This window comes from Nilaparvata lugens, chromosome 4 (genome assembly GCF_014356525.2).
Source record: "Nilaparvata lugens isolate BPH chromosome 4, ASM1435652v1, whole genome shotgun sequence".
Taxonomy (NCBI): Eukaryota; Metazoa; Arthropoda; class Insecta; order Hemiptera; family Delphacidae; genus Nilaparvata; species Nilaparvata lugens.
Window position 1 is genome coordinate 11,715,649 of NC_052507.1, and position 26,449 is coordinate 11,742,097.

General features: G+C 33.8%; 1 protein-coding gene across 1 annotated transcript in view; it reads right to left on the reverse strand.

Moving 5' to 3' along the window:
• The window catches only part of LOC111060195 (trichohyalin), a 229,147-nt gene that overhangs the window by 157,004 nt on the left and 45,694 nt on the right, over nucleotides 1–26,449 (reverse strand). The window contains exons 2-3 of the mRNA XM_039426674.1: nucleotides 23,212–23,249; nucleotides 9,661–9,757 (exon numbers count right to left, since the gene is read on the reverse strand). Coding sequence (XP_039282608.1) covers nucleotides 9,661–9,757 — 97 coding nt within the window. The 5' untranslated portion in view covers nucleotides 23,212–23,249. The remainder of the gene's footprint in view (nucleotides 1–9,660; nucleotides 9,758–23,211; nucleotides 23,250–26,449) is intronic.

Consider the following 26,449-nt stretch of genomic DNA (forward strand, 5'->3'; position numbering starts at 1 on the left):
CTGTTCCTCAGTCAAATTATGTTGTTTAGCCTCTATCCAATTCATATTAAAACTAACTTTTGCGTAATTCCTTACAATATCGTAGGCCATTTTGTGAATGAATAATTTTAAATAATCTATAAAAGCGGGTGAACATTGCAGTCTCATCACAGTATCTTTTTCAGAATTTGTAATCAAGGTTGTTAGTTCATCATTAACCTTTTTAACAGCAAGATCCAATTCATCTTTCTTAATAAAATCTTTTAAATCAGTTTTTTGTGCATATTGCTCAGTAATTTGTTTAATCAGACCATTAACAGCATCCTTTGTAACGAATTGTTTAATCCCATCAAAAATAGTAGCTTTTATTGCGTCTGCCATTCCAGATAATCTTTTTTCAAATTCTTCCTTAGTTATATTTTTACTAGTCAATTTCTCCAAAACAGTATCTAAATATTTATTATCAATTACTGACGGTTGTGTTTCATTTACTTTAGTAAAAATTTCTGTACTAAGCTGTTTCAGTTTAGTGTTAAGATAGTTTCTGTCCAAGATCTCTAAATTTTTAATTTTATCAGAAATGGCTTTCAATTTTTCGTCCAAATAAGATTTATCAACCTTATTTTTGTCAATACTAACCAACTGGGTTGAAAAGGTATCTGATAAATTTTTCACTTCTCCTAATGCACTCTGTAGAGTTTGTGTTCTCTCTATGATAACTTTATCAATATTTGCACTAAAATTCTGTAATGAACTTTTAACAGCTTCACTGATTCCCTGCTGATTTATTGAATCAATTATAGTCTGTGTTATGACATCAATATTACAGGAAACCTCAGCAGTTGAAGCGGTAGCAGTAGGTGTTTCAATCCGTCCGAATCGATGCAAGGTCATCGTGACACTAAATAATTAGTTTTGCTTCTCTGAGCTCTTCTAGTATAGATGAAATCTCAACATCATGAGCAGAATTCCCAGAAGCTTTTGAGGAATAGAGTAAATTTAATCTTTCCACTAGTTCATCAAAACTATCAAAGTATTGGTAATTTCTTTCATGAGAATATTTTTTGCAAAATTCAACAAACCTTGTCCCTTCTTTTTAACAAGTTTTTTACTGGGAAATAATTTCTGAATCAATTGCGATTTAATTCCATGATTACGTTTAACATAGCCTCTTCGATCTAAATGTACGCCAGTAAGTAATAAGATACGTTTGTACTTGTCAAGGTCATCATTATTATAAAGATTTCTGTTTGGTCTCGCTTTGAATAATAATTCGAGTAATCCGCGAGTTAATTGAATTCTTTCTTTATCAACATCTATATATCCATTATCAAATATTACCTGTATATCACCGATATAATACTTTTCACTTTGATCTTTGTATGAAACTCCATAAGTAATTGAATTATTCAACTTTTCCTTATGAAACACTGTTAGGTATTTGCTCAACAAATCATTGATTCTGCTAGCACCAACATCATCATCATCATCATCATCATCATCACCATCCTCCTCTCCCTCTTCCTCATCTTCATACTCATCATCATCATCTTCATTATCAATTTCCATACTCTCTTGTTCCTCTTTTACTTCTTCCTTTTTAGGTGTAAAATCATGATTAGAATGTAATGTAGATTTGGTTTTTCCCAATTCAATTATAGGTTCAATTAATGGCGAAAGAGATTTCCTATTGAATTCATCCGTTCGTTTTTCAAAATTAATAAGGCTTTTATGCTTGTCACTAATCACCTTTCGTAATGTCTTAATCGTTTCTATTAAATTCTCCTTCCTGTTATTTACTAAGCTATTTCCTCTCCTCTTCCTCCCCCTCCTCCTCCTACTCTTATGTGTTTTAGACAACATGACTGCACAAAGAATTAATCTCTACTGAGGGGAAAGTATCGTGTCCAGTGAATCCCGATATTTTCCTTCCTTTATAGTACATTCTTTTAAAATTGTAAGAAAGTTATGCGGTTTACGATTCCAAACTGTATGACAAAGTTTACTGAAATCTTTATAAGACATATCTCCTCCAACATGATCTCTGTGAATTAATTTGAGACTCAATAAATCCATCTTAAAAATAATAATCATATTTGCGTTATCTCTAGTGAAATGTTTCTGTGTGGCACCATAACTCTGAATTAAATATGCAGTATCAATATTACGATGACGACCCATTGTAAAATATTCTCTAATCTGTGGCACATTACTCAGTTGCAAGTCATCAAAAATTACCAAGCTATATTCAGGGATTCGGTTTGGATGGGGAATTTGGCTCACATCATCTTTCATGTGAAATCCGATATTTTTCAAACCTGCAAATACCTGTTTTAAAAAGACATATTTTGGTTGATATAAACTTTTACTAAATAAGTAAATGTGCTTAAATTTTAAACCATTTTCAGCAAATACTAAATTAAATAAGAGATTTGTTTTTCCTCCAGCACTAGGAGAAATTATTAACATTCGCGCATTGTGAGGTAGCAGATTCCCATTTTTACAAAATGTAGGCTTTTCTTTATTTGTAATTAAGGTATCAAAGTTAACAATTGGTAATTGGCTCATGATTACAAACGTACAGTACGTGATCTGATAAGCCACTGAAAATTTAGAACAATGACCGAGGTCATGATGACGCTACATGTATAGAGAGGCGTTTCCCAGAGATTGGAATGCAGGCCAACACTCTCCACCTCCTCTCCACATCATCAGACAGATTATGGATGTTCAAAAGATTCTTATATTACGAAATGAGAACCAATTTTTTATGATGTCAAATAATACTTCTAATATATTTTCAACAAATGTACATCATGATATTTACAATAAATGGAATGTATTTACAATAAATGTACATGTTATTTACAAAACTATTTTTCATCTAATAATTGATCTTTACTAATATAGCTAGGTTTAGAAAATCCAATCCATTTCACTAACAATCCTTTTTTATCACGTTTTAATATTTTTTCAATCAAATACACTTGTCTCTCCGTTTCGTTTAATTGCGTTTTTTTAATTTCTTCTGCATAAAACCGACCACTAATTACTTCACCGTTTAGATCTCTCAGTGAGTAGGTTATAGGTTTGGAAGGAAATATAGAATGAATCACAAAATACTCTGCGCTCCAGTTTATGTTATAAGATTTATCGAAAAATAATCGTTTCTTCGAGATTCGCACGATATCGCCTAGCTTAAATTTTGGTTTTGAATTTTTCAATTTATATCGTCTATTGAATGCAGAATTCAATGACGATAAAACATGTGTACGATCTTTTTTCCCCACATCTTTAGGTTTCATTCTAATTGAACTGTGCACTGTAGCATTATAATTTTTAACTAAACTGTCTAGATTGGTTAACCAGTTTTTTGTTCCGTGCTCAGTTAAATATCTATAAATTTTTGCTTTAAGTGTTCTATTAAACCTTTCAACTATGGAGGCTTTCTTATCGGTAAAAACATGGTAATGTTTAATACTATATTTATCTAATAATGCTTTAACTTTTGAATTGAAGAATTCTGTTCCCTGATCTGTTTGGAACAGCTTAATGCCCTTATTTTTAGAAATAATTGGTTGGAGAGCGTTAAATACAGATTGACTTGTCTTGTCTTTTAATGGTACACAATATGCAAATTTTGTAAAACAATTAATAACAACTAAGATATATTTATAACCCTTATTAAAACGTGATAAACTTATCATTTCAATAAGGTCTGCTTGAAGGAGATCTTTTTCACTTTTCAGTTCATACTTGCGAGTGGGATAGTTCACACGCGGCACGCTATGAAGCTCTAAAGCTAGCTTAGATCTAATAATATTCATGATATTTACAACAGACAAATCAAATTAGTGGTGTTGGATGATTGTCACGACACATACTGATCAATCAGTTGAAGTGTTGAGACTATAATGACCGAAAGGGAGAGTATTCAGACCATCTTCTGCAATGTATCTTTTATCGTCATAAGGACTCAAACAAATTTTTGCACATTCGACCTGAAACATACTATGGTTATAGGATCTTAACATACTAATTTTTCTACATGTACACTACGTTCAAACAATGATTTCTTATACAAATTAAAATTAAGTTTTCTACATTTAACCGATGACTTTACTCCTTTTGCTACGCATTTATTTACAACCTCGTCATCATTCTCATTACAAACTAAAAAGCTGTAAAGTTTCGATCTAAGACCTATAAATTTAGAGATCGGCCTTGAGCCCGTTTCATCCTTAAACTTACCTACAACTTTATTTCTCTCCATGGAAAAGCAAGGGTGGGCAGGTGGATAGTTAGAAGTATCGAAAAGGGTCAAATTATCTTTGATCAACTGATACACATCTTCGACTTTTAGGTTTAGAAGAAAACTGTCGGTGTCGGTCATACAGAGTTCTACGCGGTTCCAGGGTACGATTTTTTGTAATTTGCAATAGAAAAAATCGTACATATGGAATTTACTCAACTCCAGTACACTGAAGCCGGAATAGACAGGTTTGTTCATTTTAAGTTCCAACTTGCGAGAGAAAACCGCGATCACGTCCGGACTAATTATTTGCCAGCGTTTGCATAACGGATTTGAAATGTACTTGTCTAATCGTTTTTCGTCTGTAATAATTTTAACATTAATGTGTTTCCGAACTGATTGTATAGTCTTACCAAAACAAAGATTACAACATGCCTTAAAGAAGGATATTTCAAATTTATTTTTCGCGTTCTGTCTATTCCGGATATTGAAGTCGATGTAGCTTTTCAGCCAGGGAGATTGGGAAAAACTAATGACGCGATGCACTTTCAATAATTTCAAACCGAGCTGAAGGTAGAGTTTTAAATTGACATAGTGTACAATGTACTTTTCACGGTTAAAAAGTGTGTTCATGAGTTTTCTGGTCACTCCCTGACCGTTCTCATTTGTCTGATACTCGGACAGCAATTCCCGCGGTGGAGTTAAGTGTAGCGGCGCGAGAGGGAAGCTGGCATGTTTATCGTGTAAATCTTTCGGGTACTCGAGATCGCATCTCATTCCCGCTTCGAACATGAGATGCATGTCCGGATCTGTAAGTAATTGCAATTCGACTTTAGTGTACTTCAACATGCAATTCCAGGTGAAGTCCGCAAGAGAAAGAAAATGGGTCACATCAAGCCCGTATGAGGAAAAAAGCGTAGTAGTCCAGGCGCTGGCTTACATTGAGCATACATGAGAGAGGCAGAGAATTTGACTTCGGATTATTGTTAGGGGGTCTTTAGTGTATATGAAACTCGATGTCGTCACGTCCCAGGGTGGTCGACAGCTTGGGGGGGAGGGGGGTAAGTTGTAAAAAACGCGCGCTTATAAAATTGCCTGTCCTGCAGTTACTATTCATGCTACAGCTTTTAATATTTTCTCAAAATTATGTACACATAACTGACTTTCAATGTGGTCCTGTACATTTTTGCGATAAACCGCATAGTTTTTCCGTAAAAAAATAAAATATCTCGAAAAATGTATTTTTTTATTATGGACTTTTTGTTATTTCTCGAATATTCAAGTCATCAGCCGACTTAGAGAAAAAGGCTCCCAATAAACGTTGTAGGCCGTTTCTTCCTGAATCCAATGATATATATAGTTTGGGGGTTACGATCATAGATGCGGCGGTGGGAGGGGGATAAGTAGCACTGTTATGCTGCGGCGCGGTCCTCCCTCATGATTAATGCGCGTAATGGCCAGTCTATCGCATCGCTCCTACTAGTCTATGCATTCAAATAATGTATTTCAGGAACGCTATCTTATGTATTTTCGGTCGCTGAACACGATTTTTCAACTCTCAAGCCTCAATAATTGATAATTCTCATCATAATATACAGATTATGGTCAAAATTACAAACTTCATCTCAGTCTGCAAGGAAACATAGAAATAACTGTTTGAAATAAACAAAACTTTGGTTTCAAGAAATATATTACGATTGAATAACGATAATATTTATAAGTGTTCATGTTTTATTTCAAATTAGTTTATTGTGATGTGCAGCATGCTAAATTATTAATTACACACTGGCCACGCTTACTTGATATAGTGGTCAGTTAATTTCCATGAAATGTTTGTGGAATTTCTTAGTTCTTCATGGTGGAAATGGAATTCATCATTCATTCATTTTCATAATGATTATGTTTAGAATGAGAATGTTAATCTTTCGTGAATCTTCAGTTTGTCGTGAACTTTTAAGAAATATAATATTTTGAGGAACAGTATTATTATAATGATGTTTCACCAACTTTTGATTGATTCATCCATTATGGTATTCCCGTTCAAACTTTTTTGAAATGGAAACAAGTTATTCAGTATCAAAATTTGTGGATTCGAATAGTTTTGGGCCATGCCTGTCATTCTTCCCCAAACATATTTATATGATTTGTAATTTTATCCACAAATGAATGAATGAATGTATGTATTCCTGCACGTAGCTAACGAATGGATTATTCCTTTATAGATTCTTGTATGTCACATTAATAAATCTCTGCCACAGATTTAGAAATCAAGTCTCGATGGTTTGGAGAGCATATTATTGGAGTGATTCTTTTACTCTGCTGCTTCTAATATGTTCACCACTGTACCTTTGTTTGATTTTAGACCATAGACATGAAAAGCTATGTCCACCTGTATCACTCCATCTTTATTGAGAATTTTCATAACTCTTCTCATCACAAAGTTTTCATAATCTTGCAGCGTATTGAAGTTTTGAAAAGTGAAGTAGGAGTTGAATTCAGGAGAGCCATGTCATCATTATGAGAATTTGTCAACGATATTCAGGGATTTAGTCAAATCCACAACTAGTTTCACTTACAATTTCATGGGCCAAGTGAGATTAAGAGTTTTTTTTCAAATATCCATCAGATGTTGACAGAGATTGCGGTTATTGTAGAAATGCATGCTGCACTAAAACTTCAATGCTGAATTATCTTTAAACAGCTATCTAGTAAAAATACAGAGATCAGATCTTTTTGTTCTAGAATTAACTAAGACTAGGATTTTTGTTTGATTGCATCGTAGAGAATGAAAGAGCTCTGTTTCTTTTTATAGGTGAGAATACACTTTTACAATTTGCCACAACTGTGTTCAGATAAAATTCATTGAAGACCGAATAACTAATTCTTTCTATACGTTCAAAAGAGAATCACACACTTCTTCACTTGCTTCTAGACCATTGATAACATTATGCAGATTCTGTTGTCCATCAGAGTCTTGAAGAAAAATGTTATGTTCTCTTGAGAAGGTTATGCTTCTGGAAATCATTCTCATCTCTCATTATTCTTGTTTTACTTCATTCGATGACTTTCTTCACAATCTCCAGTGATATCCATAATGATGTCAACATACTTGAAAAGAATATCTTTGATGGAAGATTTATATAGTAGCAGCCATTTGAGGAAAGCCTTTGAAGAACTAGCTATTCCAATCACTCAGTTTTGGATGATCGAATGAGGTTTGCTCCAAAGCATGATCGGTTGTCACATTTATTAAATTTTCAAGGTTCATTTGACAGAGAGTCAAGTATTGACTGTATAGAGTTAATGTTTCCTTATTGGAAATTATCTTCTACTTCTATGGGTATTTTTTTATATTTTTTAGATATAACACAGACTCCATAACATGGTTTGTGTGATTGAATGAAAAAAGTATGGGATCTTTTCTCGTACAGTTTCTATGTGCAATACCAGAGTCCTTCCTTATGAGCATGAATGCAATTTAAGATAATTTAAACTATGTTACAATAATCAGTCATAAATTTCAAGTAGTCATTGATTTTGCATTGTGATTCTAAAAAAAGTCCACAAATAGCTCCTGACTTCTTTCAAATAGGCTATACTTTGACAATCTCTCATATTTGAACCGTTCATGAGTCCTTGTAGTTGTTTCATTGAATTGATGGCTTGCTCTCACACCTTAATAATACTGATCTCCCCTCAATAGATTTCCAACAGTATTCTCTCCAAATATTTCAAATTCATCAAAGATATCTCCCATTCCACTTCCATTCAAGTAGCACCATGAGACAATCAGTCAAACTCAGCCAGATGAAAAGTATCTATTCATAGATATAAGTAACAGAAATCAGATAATAAAGCTGCGTTTACACCAAAGTTATTAACAAAATGTTAATAACTCAATCTTTATAGATTCTATCAGATTAAACGGAACTTGGCAAACACATATGTCCATCATGTGTATGATAAGTTATGTTCAATCTAATAGAATCTATAAAAATTAAGTTATATTAACATCTCGTTAATAACTTTGGTGTAAACTCAGCTTTAGAGTTGTATTTCCTTTGTAATCAAATATTTAGTCATATCACATGGGAGTAATTCGCATTATTTGTGCTTCAACTGTAAATTTATATTAAGAAAATATTTTACTCCTGTTATACGGTGCTCTATATGGGGTAGCCTATATTATTTGTTTAACTTACTCCATTACTTGACTTTTGCAATTCCAAAGTGATCATTGAACTAAATCGAATAAATATTCTCTCTTAATGAGATGTCAGTTTTTTATCGACTGAGAAACACAATAGGATTCCTAACAAGATGGTTTATCATTACAATGTAGTCATAAATAATGATAATGAGATGAAGTTTGTAATTTTGACCATAATCTGTATATTATGATGAGAATTGTCAATTATTGAGGCTTGAGAGTTGAAAAATCGTGTTCAGCGACCGAAAATACATAAGATAGCGTTCCTGAAATACATTATTTGAATGCATAGCCTAGTAGGAGCGATGCGATAGACTGGCCATTACACGCATTAATCATGAGGGAGGACCGCGCCGCAGCATAACAGTGCTACTTATCCCCCTCCCACCGCCGCATCTATGATCGTAACCCCCAAACTATATATATCATTGGATTCAGGAAGAAACGGCCTACAACGTTTATTGGGAGCCTTTTTCTCTAAGTCGGCTGATGACTTGAATATTCGAGAAATAACAAAAAGTCCATAATAAAAAAATACATTTTTCGAGATATTTTATTTTTTTACGGAAAAACTATGCGGTTTATCGCAAAAATGTACAGGACCACATTGAAAGTCAGTTATGTGTACATAATTTTGAGAAAAAATTAAAAGCTGTATCATGAATAGTAACTGCAGGACAGGCGATTTTATAAGCGCGCGTTTTTTACAACTTACCCCCCTCCCCCCCAAGCTGTCGACCTCCCTGGGACGTGACGACATCGGATTTCATATACACTAAAGACCCCCTAACAATAATCCGAAGTCAAATTCTCTGCCTCTCTCATGTATGCTCAATGTAAGCCAGCGCTATTGTCCTGTCACCACCTGGCTTAGATCTTTGAATAGTAGACTTGAGATGCGTGGGTACACTAGCGTCAGGTGATAAATTTTCATAACGGCAAGGAAAGTTGTGTGAGTGCGCCACACCAGATTTTTTTTATGAACTGCTCACAACACTCAAATTCATGCATGACCGTGGAAGGTCATGAACCTACAGAGGTTGTAATGACAGTGTAATAATATAGATTTTGAGTTGAGCTCTGGATAGGTCAGGGTTCGTTTGAGCTCAAGTTGGAATAATATAGTCTAGGTTGAACGACATTACCGAAGGAGTTACCGCAGTGAGTAGTTTTATCCAGTGTATGAAAAAATAATTTGGTTTTTGAAAGAATTACTCACTTAGTACTGTGTGTATTCGCTCCCATTCCTCCGGTGTTTCAGCTATCCTCACCATTAACTCCAAAAGGTCTTCGTCAGGAGGAGAACGAAGAACCATCTGTAAAAAAGTTAAAATATATTTTCCACAAAATTTAAAATATTGAAGTACAATAGCAATAATTACATAATGTAAAATCACTTCACTTATATGGGCTACTTTATTCAAATTAATAAAAACAATATTATAACTTGTAATAAACTGGTAGTACCCTTTATTTGAAAATTTAATAAAGGGTACTACAAGTTTTTATATGTTTTTTTTTTCAATTTGAATGTATTATAATAATATAACTAATTGACGTGATCGAATGCTCAATTATGCTCGAATAATCAAATGCTCATACTAGTAGATCAAGAAAGTATCCATCATCTAGCAGAATCGACGAATAATATTGATCTAATTTATAACTTGATACACTATTATTTTCTCTCAATGGTGAGATAAAATAACCTCCTATCTAGATTCCATATAGATTCCAGTTATTAATACATATTTCAAATTGCAAGATGATATCGAATTTCAATATTTAGACTATTACGTCAACCATCAAAATTCTCAATTTTCAAATAGTTATTCCTGTACCAAAAACCAAGTGACGAAGCAGTGTGTGATTACATAACCTTTACTTTTGGACAACATTAACATTCTATCAAAATTTCTGGAGAGAAAATAGTACAGGCTCACCTAGTTTTTACTCCTATGTCATAGATCATACTATAATATATTATGATTATAATTATTTATACAATGAATATACTCATCTTGATATTCAACTTCAGTTCAGAATATTGTAAATCTCTTCAATCAAGTAATTATTTCTCTATTTTTCCATGAGTATAATTTACTCATCAAGTTATTATCGCACATTAAGTGTAGAAGATGGTGTTGTATTTTCCAGGACTGAAATACATTGTTAGATCTATATAGGCCTACCCTGCTCACGGCTTCGGCAAAAAAAACTTGGTTTTAAATAGAAGAAAAATTATAAAAATAAAAAATAAAGTCGTAGAAAAAGGTTTTCTCATTATAATCAGAGGAAAAAATTATGAATTCTTTCTTCTATAATATAGTTAGGAATGACTAAATGTTGCCTCTCCTTCTTCATCCGACTGATTTCGATATTTCCAACTGTGTTTTAAAGTTCCATTCCATTTTTCAATTGAACAATATAATAAAATACTTTGCAGTTTCTCTCTTGGCATTTTTGAATTCACAGATTCGATACTCACTTTCAATGAAATAACTGCTATTGTTTATCAGTCAAAGATCCAGATAAAAAATCCACAATTCTTATCAAAATCGCATCTAAACGAAATCCTATTTTTTTGAAATCCAATGGTAATTATTCTACATAGCTTATCAGATACCAACTACGGAATAGCATACCATGAATATGAAATTGAACAGAATTCAGTGCTCGACAAGACTCTTGTTTCATTCTGAATTCCAACATGCCTCAACAATCGGCTCAAAGCAGCTGAATTCCTGATCTCCTAGGAACCGTATTCAGGAATTCCGCATCGAAAGATTCAAGCTATTAGTAGAGTACAACAATAAAATTATTGCAGAGAAGCTTCTTTATATATGTTCTCTGTTCTTTCAACTACCTATCTATTACTTCTACTACAGTTCATTCGTCCTACAACTTAAATCTCTTTGTCTATTTGCCTTTGTCTATTTTGCAATTTTTCTCCTATCTCGCATCAATGAATACGAATCCAATTGATTCAAAGCACTCTCCACATGTTCTTCTCATTGTGTTCTTTTCATCTATTATTGTTCTTCTCATCTATATTGCTTATGTATTTTCACTAGTAATCATTCTCACCATTCATTCATCTCGTCACCAGCTCCTCCATTCACCCTCCATTCTCCTCTCTTCTAGCCTAATTTTCTCTACTCTTCAGAAATATTGTATCAATCTATCATTCTCTATCTCTTTCACAGGTGGATCAGGAGTGGTGAGGTTGGCTGAACCTAGAGTGAGGCTCATTGGTATTTTCATTTCAGTATCCTATTATTCAATCATCTTTCCCTCTTGCTTTTCTTCTCATCCCACTTCTTCTTCTTTTTTCTCCTCACCTTCGTTTTCCTTCCTCTCCGCTAATAAACAAAAAAAAAAAACTAGTTCGTTTTCCGGTATTTCTTCAAAATTATTTTTTTAATATGTGAATATTCCCTGCTATTTTAATACTTGCTGCTAGCTTTTCCCATTCATAGAACGAAGACTTTTAAGAGATCATTCACTGTCACGGGTTGTAGGCTGTGGAATAATCTTCCTGCTTCTGTCCGGGCCATTGATGGGCGTGCTCGCTTTGGGGTGGAGGTCAAGCGGATTTTGTTGGCGGGTCTGCGGGTGTAGCGTGTGGTTGGCGCTTGGAACTGGTCTGGTGGGCTGTGTGAATGTTGTGTGAATGATTATATTAATAATACTTTTTTTAACTATTGATTCTTGAATTATATAATCTATTTTTTAGTCTCAATGCAGATTGACTTCTTTGTTCCAACTATGTTTCTATTTTGTATCGATATTATTCAATTTATTTCTATTTATATATTAAGTTACACTGTATTATTTATCCAATTGCATTTGTTATGCTGAGGTTGAGTGGTAGAGAGGACTTAAAAGTCCTAACTCCGCATAATAAAGAATCATTCCATTTTTTTATTTTATTTCATTTCCTAATGTGAAATATCTATTCTATGTTCAGATTTGAAGCATCTAAATTTGAAAATCTACTTTGTGAAAATACTTCAGGACTGAAAATTTTGTGAATTGAAGAACTACAATACTTGACCTGTGTTATCTAAATTTGGGAGAGGAAGAGCACAAGGTTACCTTATTTTTCCTCTCCCTATAATTCTGATATTTCACATCTTTAAAAGGATAGTCTTCCTTTAAGAGGAAAAATACCTCTCCCTATAATTTTTATAATGTACTTATTGTATAAATGGATAAATGAATATTGATATCATACTCTGTTGATTTTATGATCCATACATTTGATATTTTACATATTTGAAAGGATAGTCTTCCTTTGTAAATGAATTGATCAATTATTTTAATGTCTCTCTCTCTCTTAATAATTATTATCAACCCTTGTTCATAATACTATGAATTATCTGGCTCTAGATGCCGATGAGAAAGGTTGTCGTTATCGGTTTGCTCTGATAGTGAACATCGTGCCCGCTCAGCTTGCCTTCCATCTGTCCAAGCGTGTTAAAGGCGGTTAACCCATCCGTGTTTTTATTTAATTTTCGGACGTACTTTATTGTATTAAATTTATATTCTCAGTCAACAGTCGTGTTCTATTCTCGGTCATGTCGTGCTCAAAGTGCAATTCGGATTTCCAAGACAATGCCGATTTAATAAAGTGCACAAGTTGTAAAAAAACTTATCACGTAGCGTGCACGCGTGTACGCACGGCAGCAAAACTAGCTGCTCTCGGTGTAAAAAAAGACACATGGCAGTGTGACGATTGCTTCAAGCCTGGGACTGTGCCGTCTTCTGATACGAATTCCATCCTACAAGCGATTAAGAACCTCGAAATCAAAGTGGACTCGAAACTAGACGCTAACACTAAGACTATTTTATCGTTAGAAAGTGCGGTAAACTCAAACACAACAGCTTTAAATGGACTTCGAAGTGATCTGAGCAAAGTGCAATTGGATATAGGAAACCTAAAAGCGGAATGTGAGGGTCTGAAAGTGAAAAACAAAAAACTTAACGAGGATTTGTGGCTAGCTAGACAGGAGATCAGTGATGTGCAGCAATACACGCGTAAAAACAATATAGAAATAGTGGGTATTCCGTTTACTCAGAATGAAGATATCTATCTAATTATCGAGAACATTGCTAAAGCTTTGAAATTATCATTTTCTCGGTCAGATATTTCTATAGCTCATCGCATACCTTCAACAAAAAAAGGGAAAATTCCTTCTATAATAGTGTCATTCATTTCAAGAGGTACCCAAAATTCATGGATGTCGGCCGGGAAAAAAAGAGATCAGCGTCTAACCACAAAGGACGTAAGCGACTCATTACCAGCTGGAGACGTGTACATAAATGATCATCTCACTCCGAAAAACAAATTCCTACTCTCTTATGGAAAGAATCTTGTGAGGGAGAAGAAGATCAACGGGGCCTGGTTCAAGAACGCGAAGATGTGGGTGAAGGTGCGAGCTGACGACCCGCCAATCCGAGTGTTCACTCCACAAGATATCGACGCTGCCTGTGATAACAACCAGACTAACACATAAAAGCAGGTGACCAGAAATACAGGAATGGACAATCCAAGGACCCGTATGTTTCATTTTGTTTTTTTCCTACTGTATAAACTCTGACTATTAATATGCTAAATGATATTAATGTCCAAATGATTTATGAACTCTATATACATAATTTTAGTTAGTACATTAACATGGTCAGGAACCAATAAGATTGTTATTTTTCTTTTTTCGTTCTTATAATTTTAAATTTTTTTCCCAATATTTCATATTAATAATTAAATTTCATACTGGAGAGAATTTGAGCATGGAGTGATAATAATTCAGAGGTGAACCACTCATAGAAACGTACTTATATTGGTGCAGACAAAAGCCAAATAATGTGATCTATAACTCAATAAATAAAATGCTCTTGTATGATTTATCCTGTAGTGATTAAAATTATATGAAAAATGAGTACCTAAATAAAAACCCAAGTACAATTAAAGTTTTAATTTTTAAAATAATATGAGGTACACTTATTATTTATATAACATAACAAAATATTAATACAATCATCCAATCAAATTTCATTTCAATTAAATATAACATACGAAATAGGTCTTATATGAGTCTAGGTCTTATACTTCTTATTTTTCGAAAATGGAAGTTCAATTGTTTAATATTATTACATATTTATTCTTTGCTATGATTTTTCTCTTCACTCTGAACTTTATTGCTCAATCATATATACTGATAGACTCAAATAGTAGTTTTTTCCTATGCTTAGATGCTTAGATACTATCTAGATCTTGCTCTTTTTCTCTCTCTTTTGGTATGCCTTATTATTGATATGAAAGGCGGTTGAGCGGGCGGAGCATTCGCTGAATAGCGATATATGGATAGAAATGAATCAGAATTGGAAAACTATAATCTAATCTCTTGTAAAGAGTTCGATACATTTCATTCTTTTAATCTCTTTTTTAATCCAAATGAAGAAAGCTTGAAATTAATACATCTGAATATTAGAAGCTACAATGAGAACATTGATAATCTACTGGTAGGACTTGGATCATTAAATTGTGAAATAGATATCATCGTCCTTACCGAAACTTGGCTCAATGCAGATGATAACAAACAGTTAGAAGGCTATACAACTTATCAAACGATAGATAAACGAAATAGGAACGATGGAGTTATTGTTTTTGTCAAGAATTCTTTATCATCAGTAGGACGTTGCATGAATATCGGTGGAGTCAATACTTTAGAAATTAATTTTTGTTATGACAAAACAGATTACTCGATCCTTGCCGTTTATCGGAATCACGATACACATATTGCCGATTTCATTGATCATCTTAACACTCACTACAATAGCATTGAGAGGAAAGGTAAAGCAAATATATTGGTAGGAGATATGAACATAAACATACTGAACAATGACTTACAAACTGATTCATATCTGAATATGCTCTATGAAAGTGGCTTTATCAACTGTATCGATAAACCGACTAGACAAATTAGAAATAGCAGCACCCTGATTGACCATATTTTTCTAAACAATGTTAACTGTAATGCAATTAAATCAGCTATCGTCAAAGTGGCAATTACAGATCATTACATTGTATCCATTCAAATTACTGCCAAATCCAAAGACAATAGGAAATTTGATCTTCCCAAGTTTTATATTCACAATGAAACCTTATTATCCACTTTCAATGAGGAAACATGGAGCTCTGTTACAATGGAGGAAGACGTCAATATTGCGACAAATAATTTTTATTCCATTATAAAATGTAACATAGACAAATCTAAAAGACAGGTTACTCAAGATAATTCTCGTCTTAAAACAATAAAACCTTGGATAACGAAAGGACTAGTAAGATCGATTAGGGAAAGAGACAGATTATTCAAATTAACAAAAAAACAACCTTTTAATAGAGATTTAATCAATAACTTTAAAAACTACAGAAATAGACTGAATCACTTACTAAAAACCACTAAAAATCAATACTACAGAAATAAAATAAATGAAAGTGGGAATGATCCAAAAAAGTTTTGGAGCATTATAAATGAGATATCTGGTAGAGGTAACAATAATAAAGAAGGATTTCCATTGGAGCACTTTGAGACAGTAGATAATGGATCCGTTTCAACACTGGAAAAGACCAAGTTAGTAGCTAATGAATTCAATTGTTTCTTTTCACATGTGGGAGAGAATTTGGCAAGGGCGGTGAACTCAAATAATCCACCAGTTTTGGATGATGAGAACTATCGCCTTGAAACTAATTTCTGTATGTCACCGATAAGTGAAGATGATATCATCATATTCACTTCAAAACTTAGAGGTATGTCTGCTCCCGGATATGATAACATTCCAACCAGATTTGTACAAAGAAATATAAATATTTTTCTAACTCCTCTTAAACATATTTATAACTTGAGTATTAAACAAGGTATCTTCCAGACAGTTTTAAAATAGCCAGAGTTTTTCCTCTTTTCAAAAATGGTGACAAATCTATAAAAAACAACTATAGACCTATCTCTCTCTTGAGTATTTTCTCGAAAATTTTGGAAAAGATTATTAAATTCCAGTTAGCTAATTACATTGAAACAAATGACATTTTAACGGACAGACAATTTGGGTTCAGGAATAACAGAAACATATCGGATGCATTGTATAATTTAACCAAAGAAGTTAACAGCTCACTTAATGACAACCTAAATAACTGTATAATCTTTCTTGACTTAGCTAAAGCATTCGATACAGTAGATAGATCCAAACTAATGAAAAAGCTTGAGGTCATAGGTGTCCGTAATGAGTCATTCAGCTGGTTCAACAGCTACCTAACGGATAGGAAACAGGCTGTCCAAATAATGGGAGTTGAGAGCAGCTTAAATTCTATTGATTACGGTGTGGTGCAAGGAAGCACATTGGGACCATTATTATTCCTAATCTATATCAATAACCTGGCTAAACTACCTCTCACTGGCAGCCTTTTCTTATTCGCTGATGACACAGCGCTACATGTTACCGGTAGAAATAGAGACGAAATGTATCAAAAGGCATCCACTGACCTACACCTGTTGAAAGCGTGGTTTGACCAAAATATATTAACACTCAATATAGGAAAGTCCAAATTCATTGAAGTTTCTCTGCGAAAAAGTCAGGATCCTCCCATTGACTCAATAACTTTACATTCTTGTTTAAACCCTAACAATATTCATTGCCGCTGCGAGTCCATTGAGCGAGTCAGTTCATATAAATATTTGGGCATTATAGTTGACGATAAATTAAAATGGTCAAACCACATAAACCACTTGAAAAACAAAATCCGGAGATCTATTTAAATATTCCTAAACCTACGCCAATTCTTAACAATAGATGATTTGAGAAAAGTTTATTTTGCTTACGTCCAATCTGTGATAACGGCCGGAATTTTAGCCTATGGAGGGGCGTACAAATCCATACTCAATCCTCTACTCATTACACAGAAACGAATTATTAAAACAGCTCTCAATAAACCCATTCGAACGCCATCAAATGAAATATATGATGAGTTCAATGTTCTAGATATTCGACAATTGTATGTCAAGTGTTTACTTCTTTACATTCGCTTAAACAGTAACAATATGTTCAAAAAAATAAATCATAATCGCACAACACGCTCAGCATACTCATTAGGAATTGAAATTCCGAGACTTATAAAAACTCATTCAACAACAAACACCCATTACATTGCACATATTTTATACAGAAACATGCCAACCATCCTCCGTAATGTTCATAACTGTACACCCTATATGTACAAAAAATACATTAAAATATGGTTGAGGGAGATAGGAAGGGAAAATATAGAGCTCATGATCCATTCCAGCTATCAATACAAATTATATTAAACTCGTGATCCAGCTGTATGTTCCTAGTTATATATATCAACATTTTTCAATAATTATCAATGTGTTGTTCCAATGTTTTGACTGAATATGTATATGAACTGATTTCTACTTCAACTATTTATCATATTATTCTCTTTGAATATCATATTTCATCTAGAATGATTGGGGCAACTTTTTCAGGCTATTCTTCATTTGGTAATATTTTTTAAATGTATCTAAACTTAAATTTATACTACTCTAGTTTATTTACTGCATGTATGTACCAATTTGTTATTCAATTGAATTATTTGTTTTTTTAAAGCAATTATTCATCTACTTATATATTTTTTCTCTAAAAATAGAGTAGCTTAACTACTCTAGTACAATACCGCAGGTAACTTACCAGATATTACAATATTTTATACATCTATAAAAACTATCCTTACCTTATGCTACAAATTATTATACTTTTCTTATAAAAACCAGACTCCTTTCCACACACAGGCTACAGCCTTCGTGGAGGAGAAGCATGATATTTCTTTTTTTCTTCACAATTTGTGTATGACTGTATTTTAATTTTTTCAATATTGTCTAATATCTACTCTAGTTGTTAGTGTCTAAGATTAGTTAAGTAATAAAATCATTACAAATTTGTGAAGTGTACACCATTGTTTGTAATTTTTCATGCAATAAAAATAATTTGAATTTGAATTATCTCATCAAGTTAGTTTGTTTGTTAATATCAATCAATGATTTCCACTTGAATTGATAACTTTACAATAAAAGAAATTCGGAGTTAACATTATAAACTTTTTATCCTCTCCACTTTCATTTTCCTCCTACTCTCAGTTCGCACTCCTCACCCCTCATCAAAACCCATTACTATATTCTTCTCTTCAAGCTATTCTCGTTAAATCTTATCCCTTTCATACTTTTCACATTTTCTCTCACTTCCTCCTTATTCCAAGACCTTCAACTTCTCTTTAAACATATTATTCTATTCTCCTCTCAACAGTTCACTCTTGAAACCACTCTCTTTGTCTTCTTCCTTTCCTCAATTCACAGCCTCTTATACTCCTTCTTTATTTCAGGCTCCCATTTTCTTCTCTCACCAATTTTCTTCAGTTCTCTTTTTAACACTCTCTCAAAACAACTTCCATCATCTCCTTTCTTCACCTTCTTTCACACTTTTTCTTCTCCTCAATTCACCTTCTCTTTCACTCCTTCTTTATTCCAGGCTCCCACTTTCTTCTCTCTACACTTTCCTTTCATTCTCTTCTCACCACTTTCTCGAAACAAGTCCTGTTATCTTCTTCCTTCTCCTCCTCCCACATTCTCTTCTACTTTCCTTTTTATCCTCCCAAGTCCCCCAGTCCCCCCTCCTTCATATTGTACCATTCTCCCTTCAACTTTCTAAATTCGCATCCTCATTTGAAGAAGTCGGCCAAATTTCGCATCATTAAACAGTGATACTCGGTTAGACGGAGCAGCGTTTTGAATGTGTTTACTGAATTGCAGTTGGAAGAAGTCTTGAGGAATTTGAGAGTAGTTCTCGGCAAGTAGTTCTGGAAGCCATTAGAGGGACAATGATGGCTATTTTTCAGAGTGGTTCGCCTATTTTGAACAGCAAGCAGTCTGTACTCTGAAATGGATGGGGCGTTCACAAGTGCGCCCAACTATTTCTTCCCGCTTTTGGAAACAAATTTGTGGAAGTGGGGCTCTCTCATGGTCGACTGAGGTCGTTTATGGGGTCTGACTGTTCCTTATGGCTGTCATCAATGCTATTCGACCATGTTGAGGGTAACTCATGGAAGTTTAAAGTGCTCCATTGTAGTTCATATCATATAGTAGCTCTATTGACTGTCTTATCTTAGATGCTATTCGGCCATGCTGAGGGTAACTCATCGAAGTTTGAAGTGGTTCATTGTAGTTCATATCATATAGTAGCTCTACTGACTGTTTCTTATAGCTTATCTTAGATGCTATTGGGCCATGTTGAGGGTAACTCATGGAAGTTTGAAGTGGTTCATTGTAGTTCATATCATATAGTAGCTCTATTGACTGTTTCTTATGGCTTATATTAGATGCTATTCGGCTATGTTGAGGGTAACTCATCGAAGTTTAAAGTGGTTCAGTGTAGTTCATATTAAGGTGCGTACAGATTTACGCGCCGCGGACATGAGCAATTCACTTTTAATCAGCTGATGCCAAGCTTTTTATAGCTATATCTTATACCGTTTCTGTAAACATACAGATATAGTCAGCTGATTAAAAGTGAATTGCTCATGTTCGCGGCGCGTATATCTGTACGCACCTTTATATAGTAGCTCTATTGACTGCTCCTCATGGCTATCATAGATACCATCCTCCCATGTTAATAGTGCGGTAGCTCATGGAAGTTGAAAGCACTTCATCGAAGTTCATAGAAGGTTAATATCAGCCACATTAGCAATTCTTCACAATTGCTTTCAATATCATTTCCTCATTTTAATAGTAGCTCATAGAAGATTATATAAGAGCAGTTTCCATCTTCATATCATATTAATCTTCATATTAAGTAGTACTTAATTAGTATTAATTTATCAAAATTTAGGAATGGAATAGATTTGGGCCAAGCCTGTTGTTCCTTCCTAATCATATATATATGATTTGTGATTCTGTCCACAAATAAATAAATATGATATAATATACTTCAATGAAGGTTTATAGATAATTGTAGTGCAATCATAGTGTATTTTTTTCTAATTTCAACTTGAAAATGAACAAAGGTCGAAGCTAGTCATCAGAATATTTCAAAGTTTTTAATAAAGGGTACTACAAGTTTTTTATATTGTTTCTATTAATCTGAATAAAGTAGCCCATATAAGTGAAGTAATTTTAGAGTATTGTAGTGATATGTACAGCTCAGTCCATAGCTCATGGTATTATCATAGACAAACAATAGCGTAAGTAGATATCACATAGTATATGACGTTTATGTCGCAACTTTTACTGTTATCTCAAGCCGATTACTGTTGACTATTGTTGAATTTTACTGTTTTGTTGGAGTGAGAGTGTATGAACGGCACAATCTGAGAGACTACTAGTGTCACACAGCTTCACGGGAAAAGAATTACATGAACTATCGGCTTGGGATAACAGTAAAAGTTGCGACATAAACGCCCTATACCATGGGATATCTACTTATGTTATTGTTTCTCTATGGTATTATCATCATCGAGGATATTTGATTCATAGATTGTTGAATCGATTGCAGTATGATCAAAGTAGTAAATCTATTGTAGTAAATATTGTAGTAATCGATTGTAGTAATCTATAGCATCTTCAATCGCTTATAGCTTCGAGTACTGTTTGCGCAGTGTCAGTTTAATAAAACTCAATTTCATTTAAAAGTGGATAGCCATTTGTATTTTACATACTATACTCTCTGCATGGATAACACTGTCTCATGCATCCTTTTCAGTTCACTATCTGTTTGATAAATACACAATAAATTTCATTTCAAAGTGGATAACCATCTGTAGTTTACATTCTATATTCTCTGCATGGAAAACTGCCTTATGCCTCCTCTTCAGTATACTCTCTATTTGAAAAATACGAGCCTTGAAAATATATGAAGTAGCTATAACTAACAATAAATTATTGAACATAGAATAACTACTGTCAAATTCCATGACACAGGTGACATAGTACGGTGCCAAGAATTCACTCCTATTGAAGGAGTATTCAGTTTACATGCACTTATAAGGATACTCTAATTTGGACCGGTGTTACTTTACAGTTCTAATCTTCTGATCTACAACTGGTAACGTTCATGTTTCACTTAGGCTACTGCATTACATGAATTTATATGGCCTCTCCTGTTGGTAAGACATAAGATTAGGCTATATTGACCCTATCTAACATGATATTATGTCTTCAGGCTTGAAATAATAATTATGAACTGTTGTAGCTTCTCGTATTTTCTCTATACATCACGAGTTTTTGTTCAAAGGATGATTAGGCTAGTTTCACACTTATTCGGTTGGTTTCGTTTTTGGTTCGTTTTCGGCAGATTCCGATAAGTGTGAAACGGTATGAATTCGGTACCGAATAGAAACCGCATAGAACCGAACGCCCACTTGACTCTAATAAATTCCTTCAGGTTTCAATTCGTTGCTAGCGAGATGCTACTTTCACACACTTTTGGTTCGGATCGTTTCGTTTTCGGTTCGTTTTCGGCAAATTCCGATAAGTGTGAAACGATGATTCGGTTTGAATTCGGTACCGAATAGCAACCACATAGCACCGGCCGCCCCCTCGACACGAATAGGTTTCATAATATTCGAATTCGTTGCTAGGGAAACAGGGAAAAACAAAGTCTTTTACTCACGCTTGCCTTTTTTGTTTTTATTTTAACCTGATATCGTGATTATCTGTTTCAAAATTTCCCAAGTCAAAATCATATCGGTCAATTCATTTTTGTTAGTTCACAGGAACATTTTCTTCTCAATGAATAGTTTGCTTAAAAAAATATGAAAAATATAAATTGAAACTCAGGGAGAATTTGAGATAACATGATTTCATCAATGGAGAGAAGAGATGAAGTTCATCTACCATGTGTCAAAACAAGAAACAAATTTTCAATTTAAAAAATTAATCTCTCTGAACATCCAAAATTAACATAATAAAAAATAATCCATTCAAATAATTCACAGTTTTTAATCAACTTTAAAATTTGGTTGTTCAAGAAATAACATCTTACAATTTAACAACAGCTGTTATATTTAAATATACCAGCATGAACTCTGAAAATCCAAACACAGCTGTGTTTGAAAAGAAAATACCTAATTAGAACCGTACGAATTGAAGTATGAAAGCCTCATTCGTTTTCGGTAACGAACCAAACCGAACCGAAAACGAACCGAACCGAATGAAACCGAATGCGTGTGAAGCTAGCCTTATTGAGGTAACTTGGTGATAATCTATTCAAGAACCGATATTCATTTTGAGATCATCTTGAATTTATTATCATATACGATTATGTCGTATATCTTTATCATTCAAATAAGTTTGTACTTGATTACAATGAAGATAGATTTTATCAAAAACTATAATTTCACCTCACCCCAATATACAATAGAACAGCTCCCATAGCAGCTGAAAATTCAAAATCAAAATTATTGCCTCATACGAAATATGTTGCGATATATGAAATAAATTACGATTAAAATTTAACCATCTTTTGTGCAACCGCGACCAAGTAAAAAAAAGAATTCTCAAAATTATATTATAGACGAATATCGCTCATGTCTTACGACCATCGTTCAGTTTCTATATTTATAATATTATCATAAATATTAAACTTGAATTTTAACAGTGAAAAAGTATGGATATACAACAGCATAAATATTAATGTGATAAATGTGATAAATTGTCAATCTTACCTTTGGATGCTTCTTCTCTGATGAGGCTCCGTCAGTTCCTGGAAAAAACGAGAAATGAACAATTATTCCAAGCAATATTTATTGCTGAAATGAAAAATATGATCGCTAACACTAAAAAACATGGTATGTACATTTTCAGCCTGAACTTCCAGGGTTCTATCTCCTTATTTTTTAAAATGTATGAATTCAGGGCTACTCCTCTGTATTTATAAAATAGAATTATAGTACCTACCCTTTGAAATTAATGAAATAATAAAACAAGAATATAAATTGTAACGTAACTTTAAATGAATTCTATTTCCTCACTCCGAATATTTACTGTTTTAAATTGTTCCGCAATCCAGTTCAATTCCCTATCTAGAGCAATCCTGTTCATATTTTCTATCAAAGCAATACATTTTTGTCTTTAGAAACCGATTCATGCTGTCCTTTGTCCAAATTACATCCACAGTCTAACGGTCCAACAATTTGTCACCAGAAACCTGGCCATTGTAATACTACCATGTTTTTGGTGCAAATTCTATACACAATGATTACAACCCTACGTTTCCACAACAAACCATAAAATACGGTGGTACTTCCAAACCCCATTCAAACAATTTTCCGCGAAAAAATTTGTTATCACAACACAAAAACCACATACAGTGGCTCAATTTATCACCGATAAAAGCCACCCTTACTGGGTATTTTGTTGATAAATGACATTCATCGACACAGTGATTGGTCTCCGAACATGAGCCAGGGCTAACTTTTCAATGCCAACCTCACTGGACAGTTTTCAAAACCACCCCACTCAACCTTCCCCCCCCACACAAGGTTTTTGAACCCCGGGTTTTTTCGAAAAGATCATATTTCAAACCACAACAACAGCTTGCCTGACAATATGGAGTGAATATATAGGGCTGGTTCATGTAGCTTGCACACATATGGGCTATACATATAATACATGTGGTTTAAAGTTTGTTTTGGTGTTTTGGCAGCCATTTTGTGTGTGTGTTGATGCGTGCGTGAGTGCCTAATGGAAGATTGTGGCCGTTGAAGGCATTATAATGTTGTGCCTCGGCAACAATGCCTCCGCTAATGCTTGTCTGATATTATGACTGGTGCAACATCAATAATAAATCATGGGTGCAGTGGTAGACGTGTGTCTATAATGTGAGCGCAAAAACTTGGCAACAGCGCTCGGTGAGGAGAGTTTGACAACGTTGCTCATGAAAATAAGTCGAGTCACTTGGATGTGTTATATCTCAGTCACTCTGGATTGATGATTTTAGTGCGAATAGGATAATTGAGAGGATGATGTATATAAATAATAAAGTACGTGACCGTGAGCATGTGAAATGTTGAGTGAAATAGCCATGATGTGGTGATATATGGCTAAGATCTTCTCTTCCTTCTCCTTGTTATGGTTTCCATCACCATAATGTGGTGACTTTCTATGTAGTTGAGAAGTTGATATTGTGGTAATTATTCATATTGAATAAAAAAGACTGAAATATTGTCAAAAAACAATAAGCAGTTTATCAGAGATTGACAATGGTGTAATAACCGAAACCTGTCTTTCTAATTATCAATAAATCAGTGGTTTTTTGACAATTTCTTAGTCTTTTTTTTTTCTTTTTTATTCAATAATGTGGTGACTTGGTCTTTGGATTGAATATAATATGTTAAAATATTTGTACAGATTAGTATGGACATAGATGAATAATCATTATTCAGATTGTTCATTCTATAGTTAGGGTCATAAAGATGATCATTTTATAGATGAGTGATTGGATTTATATAATGAATAATAGTTCTGAAACAGAACGTATGAGTGAATCCAGAAAATAGTACGTTATCAAGTGTGAGGAGGAAACATCGTCTAAAAAAATTTAGAGGAAACAATCCTCTAAATTATAGCTAGTAATTAGTTATCAGCTAATAATTACTGTATTATCAGCTATTCCATCTGACAGTTATGTGACTTGGGATAGAATGTCATTTTGTTTTTTCAATGGGCTTCTCTTGTCACGGTTTGAGAATTCTTACTTGAAAAATGAACATTCTGAATCTTATTATACTCACAAAAGTACAATATCACATGTGCATGATAATATAATTTAAGTGATTATTGAACAATCAATCAACAAACAAGTCTTGAGGAGATATAGAATTATTGAATTGAGACAGATGACAATACAGAGTCATGAGATGAAGAAAAAGTGGAGAAAGCGTTTGATTCATATTTGGAATGAATGAATGAGAAATGACAGAGAAATTAGATTGACGTATTGACGAGTTATGAAAAAGTGAAATGACAAGAGAGAAATATAAGGTTTATCAATCAATGGCTACAATTTATTTTTACTCTCCTTGCCCTATCATCATAGGTAAGGAAAGTATTGCTTTCCGAAGAAAATTAAGGTACCCCAATTCAAATTTTAAGGTATCTAGATTTTATGATAAATTTCCATAACGGCAAGGAAAGTTGTGTGAGTGCGCCACACCAGATTTTTATCTTTGCACAGCTGTTAAGTGGCATCGATCTACACCTCAACTTACTCGTTCTGTTCAAATTATGCTGTGGGTTATGTAAAGAAAGGAAATAGGATAGAGGAGAGAAATGGTTGAAACCTACGATCAAGATGAGATAATGAACAGGAGAATCAGTTAGAGGACTTGAAAGAGAATGGAAGATAAGACGAGGAGTGAGAAAATGAAGATAAGAATATGATAAAAAAGAGAAAACGTTATAAAAATTTGTTTTGTGTTGTGTTGAAAGGAGAAACAGATTGAACGAGAGAACTAAGGATAAAGATGAGCTAGAGAAGTAGAGGAAAACTCTCGAGAGATTATGTGCTTTTTGAAGAGAGATAGAAGAGGAAGATGATAAACATGAAAGATAACGGATAAGATGAGGAGAGAATCGTTTGAGAGATTAGGTGTGTGTTATGTTGAGAGAGAAAGAGCGAGAAATACAGAGAGGGTAGAATCAGAAGCAGTGTGCCAACCTTAAAAATTCAAACAGCTCCACAGAAATATTGCCTTCTAAATCTCGGCGTCGTTTCTACCTGGCAGCTTCATCCCCTTCTCCACCACTTACCCACTAGGAACCTCTTCCCAACAAATCCCCCCCAAAAACACACCCCCAGCACTTGAAAATAGCTAGCTTAATATTTCAGGCCTGTCTGCTTATTGACGTACCCCAGAGCACATCTCACCTTCCTAGTATATCTATTTCTATCTGAATGATTCT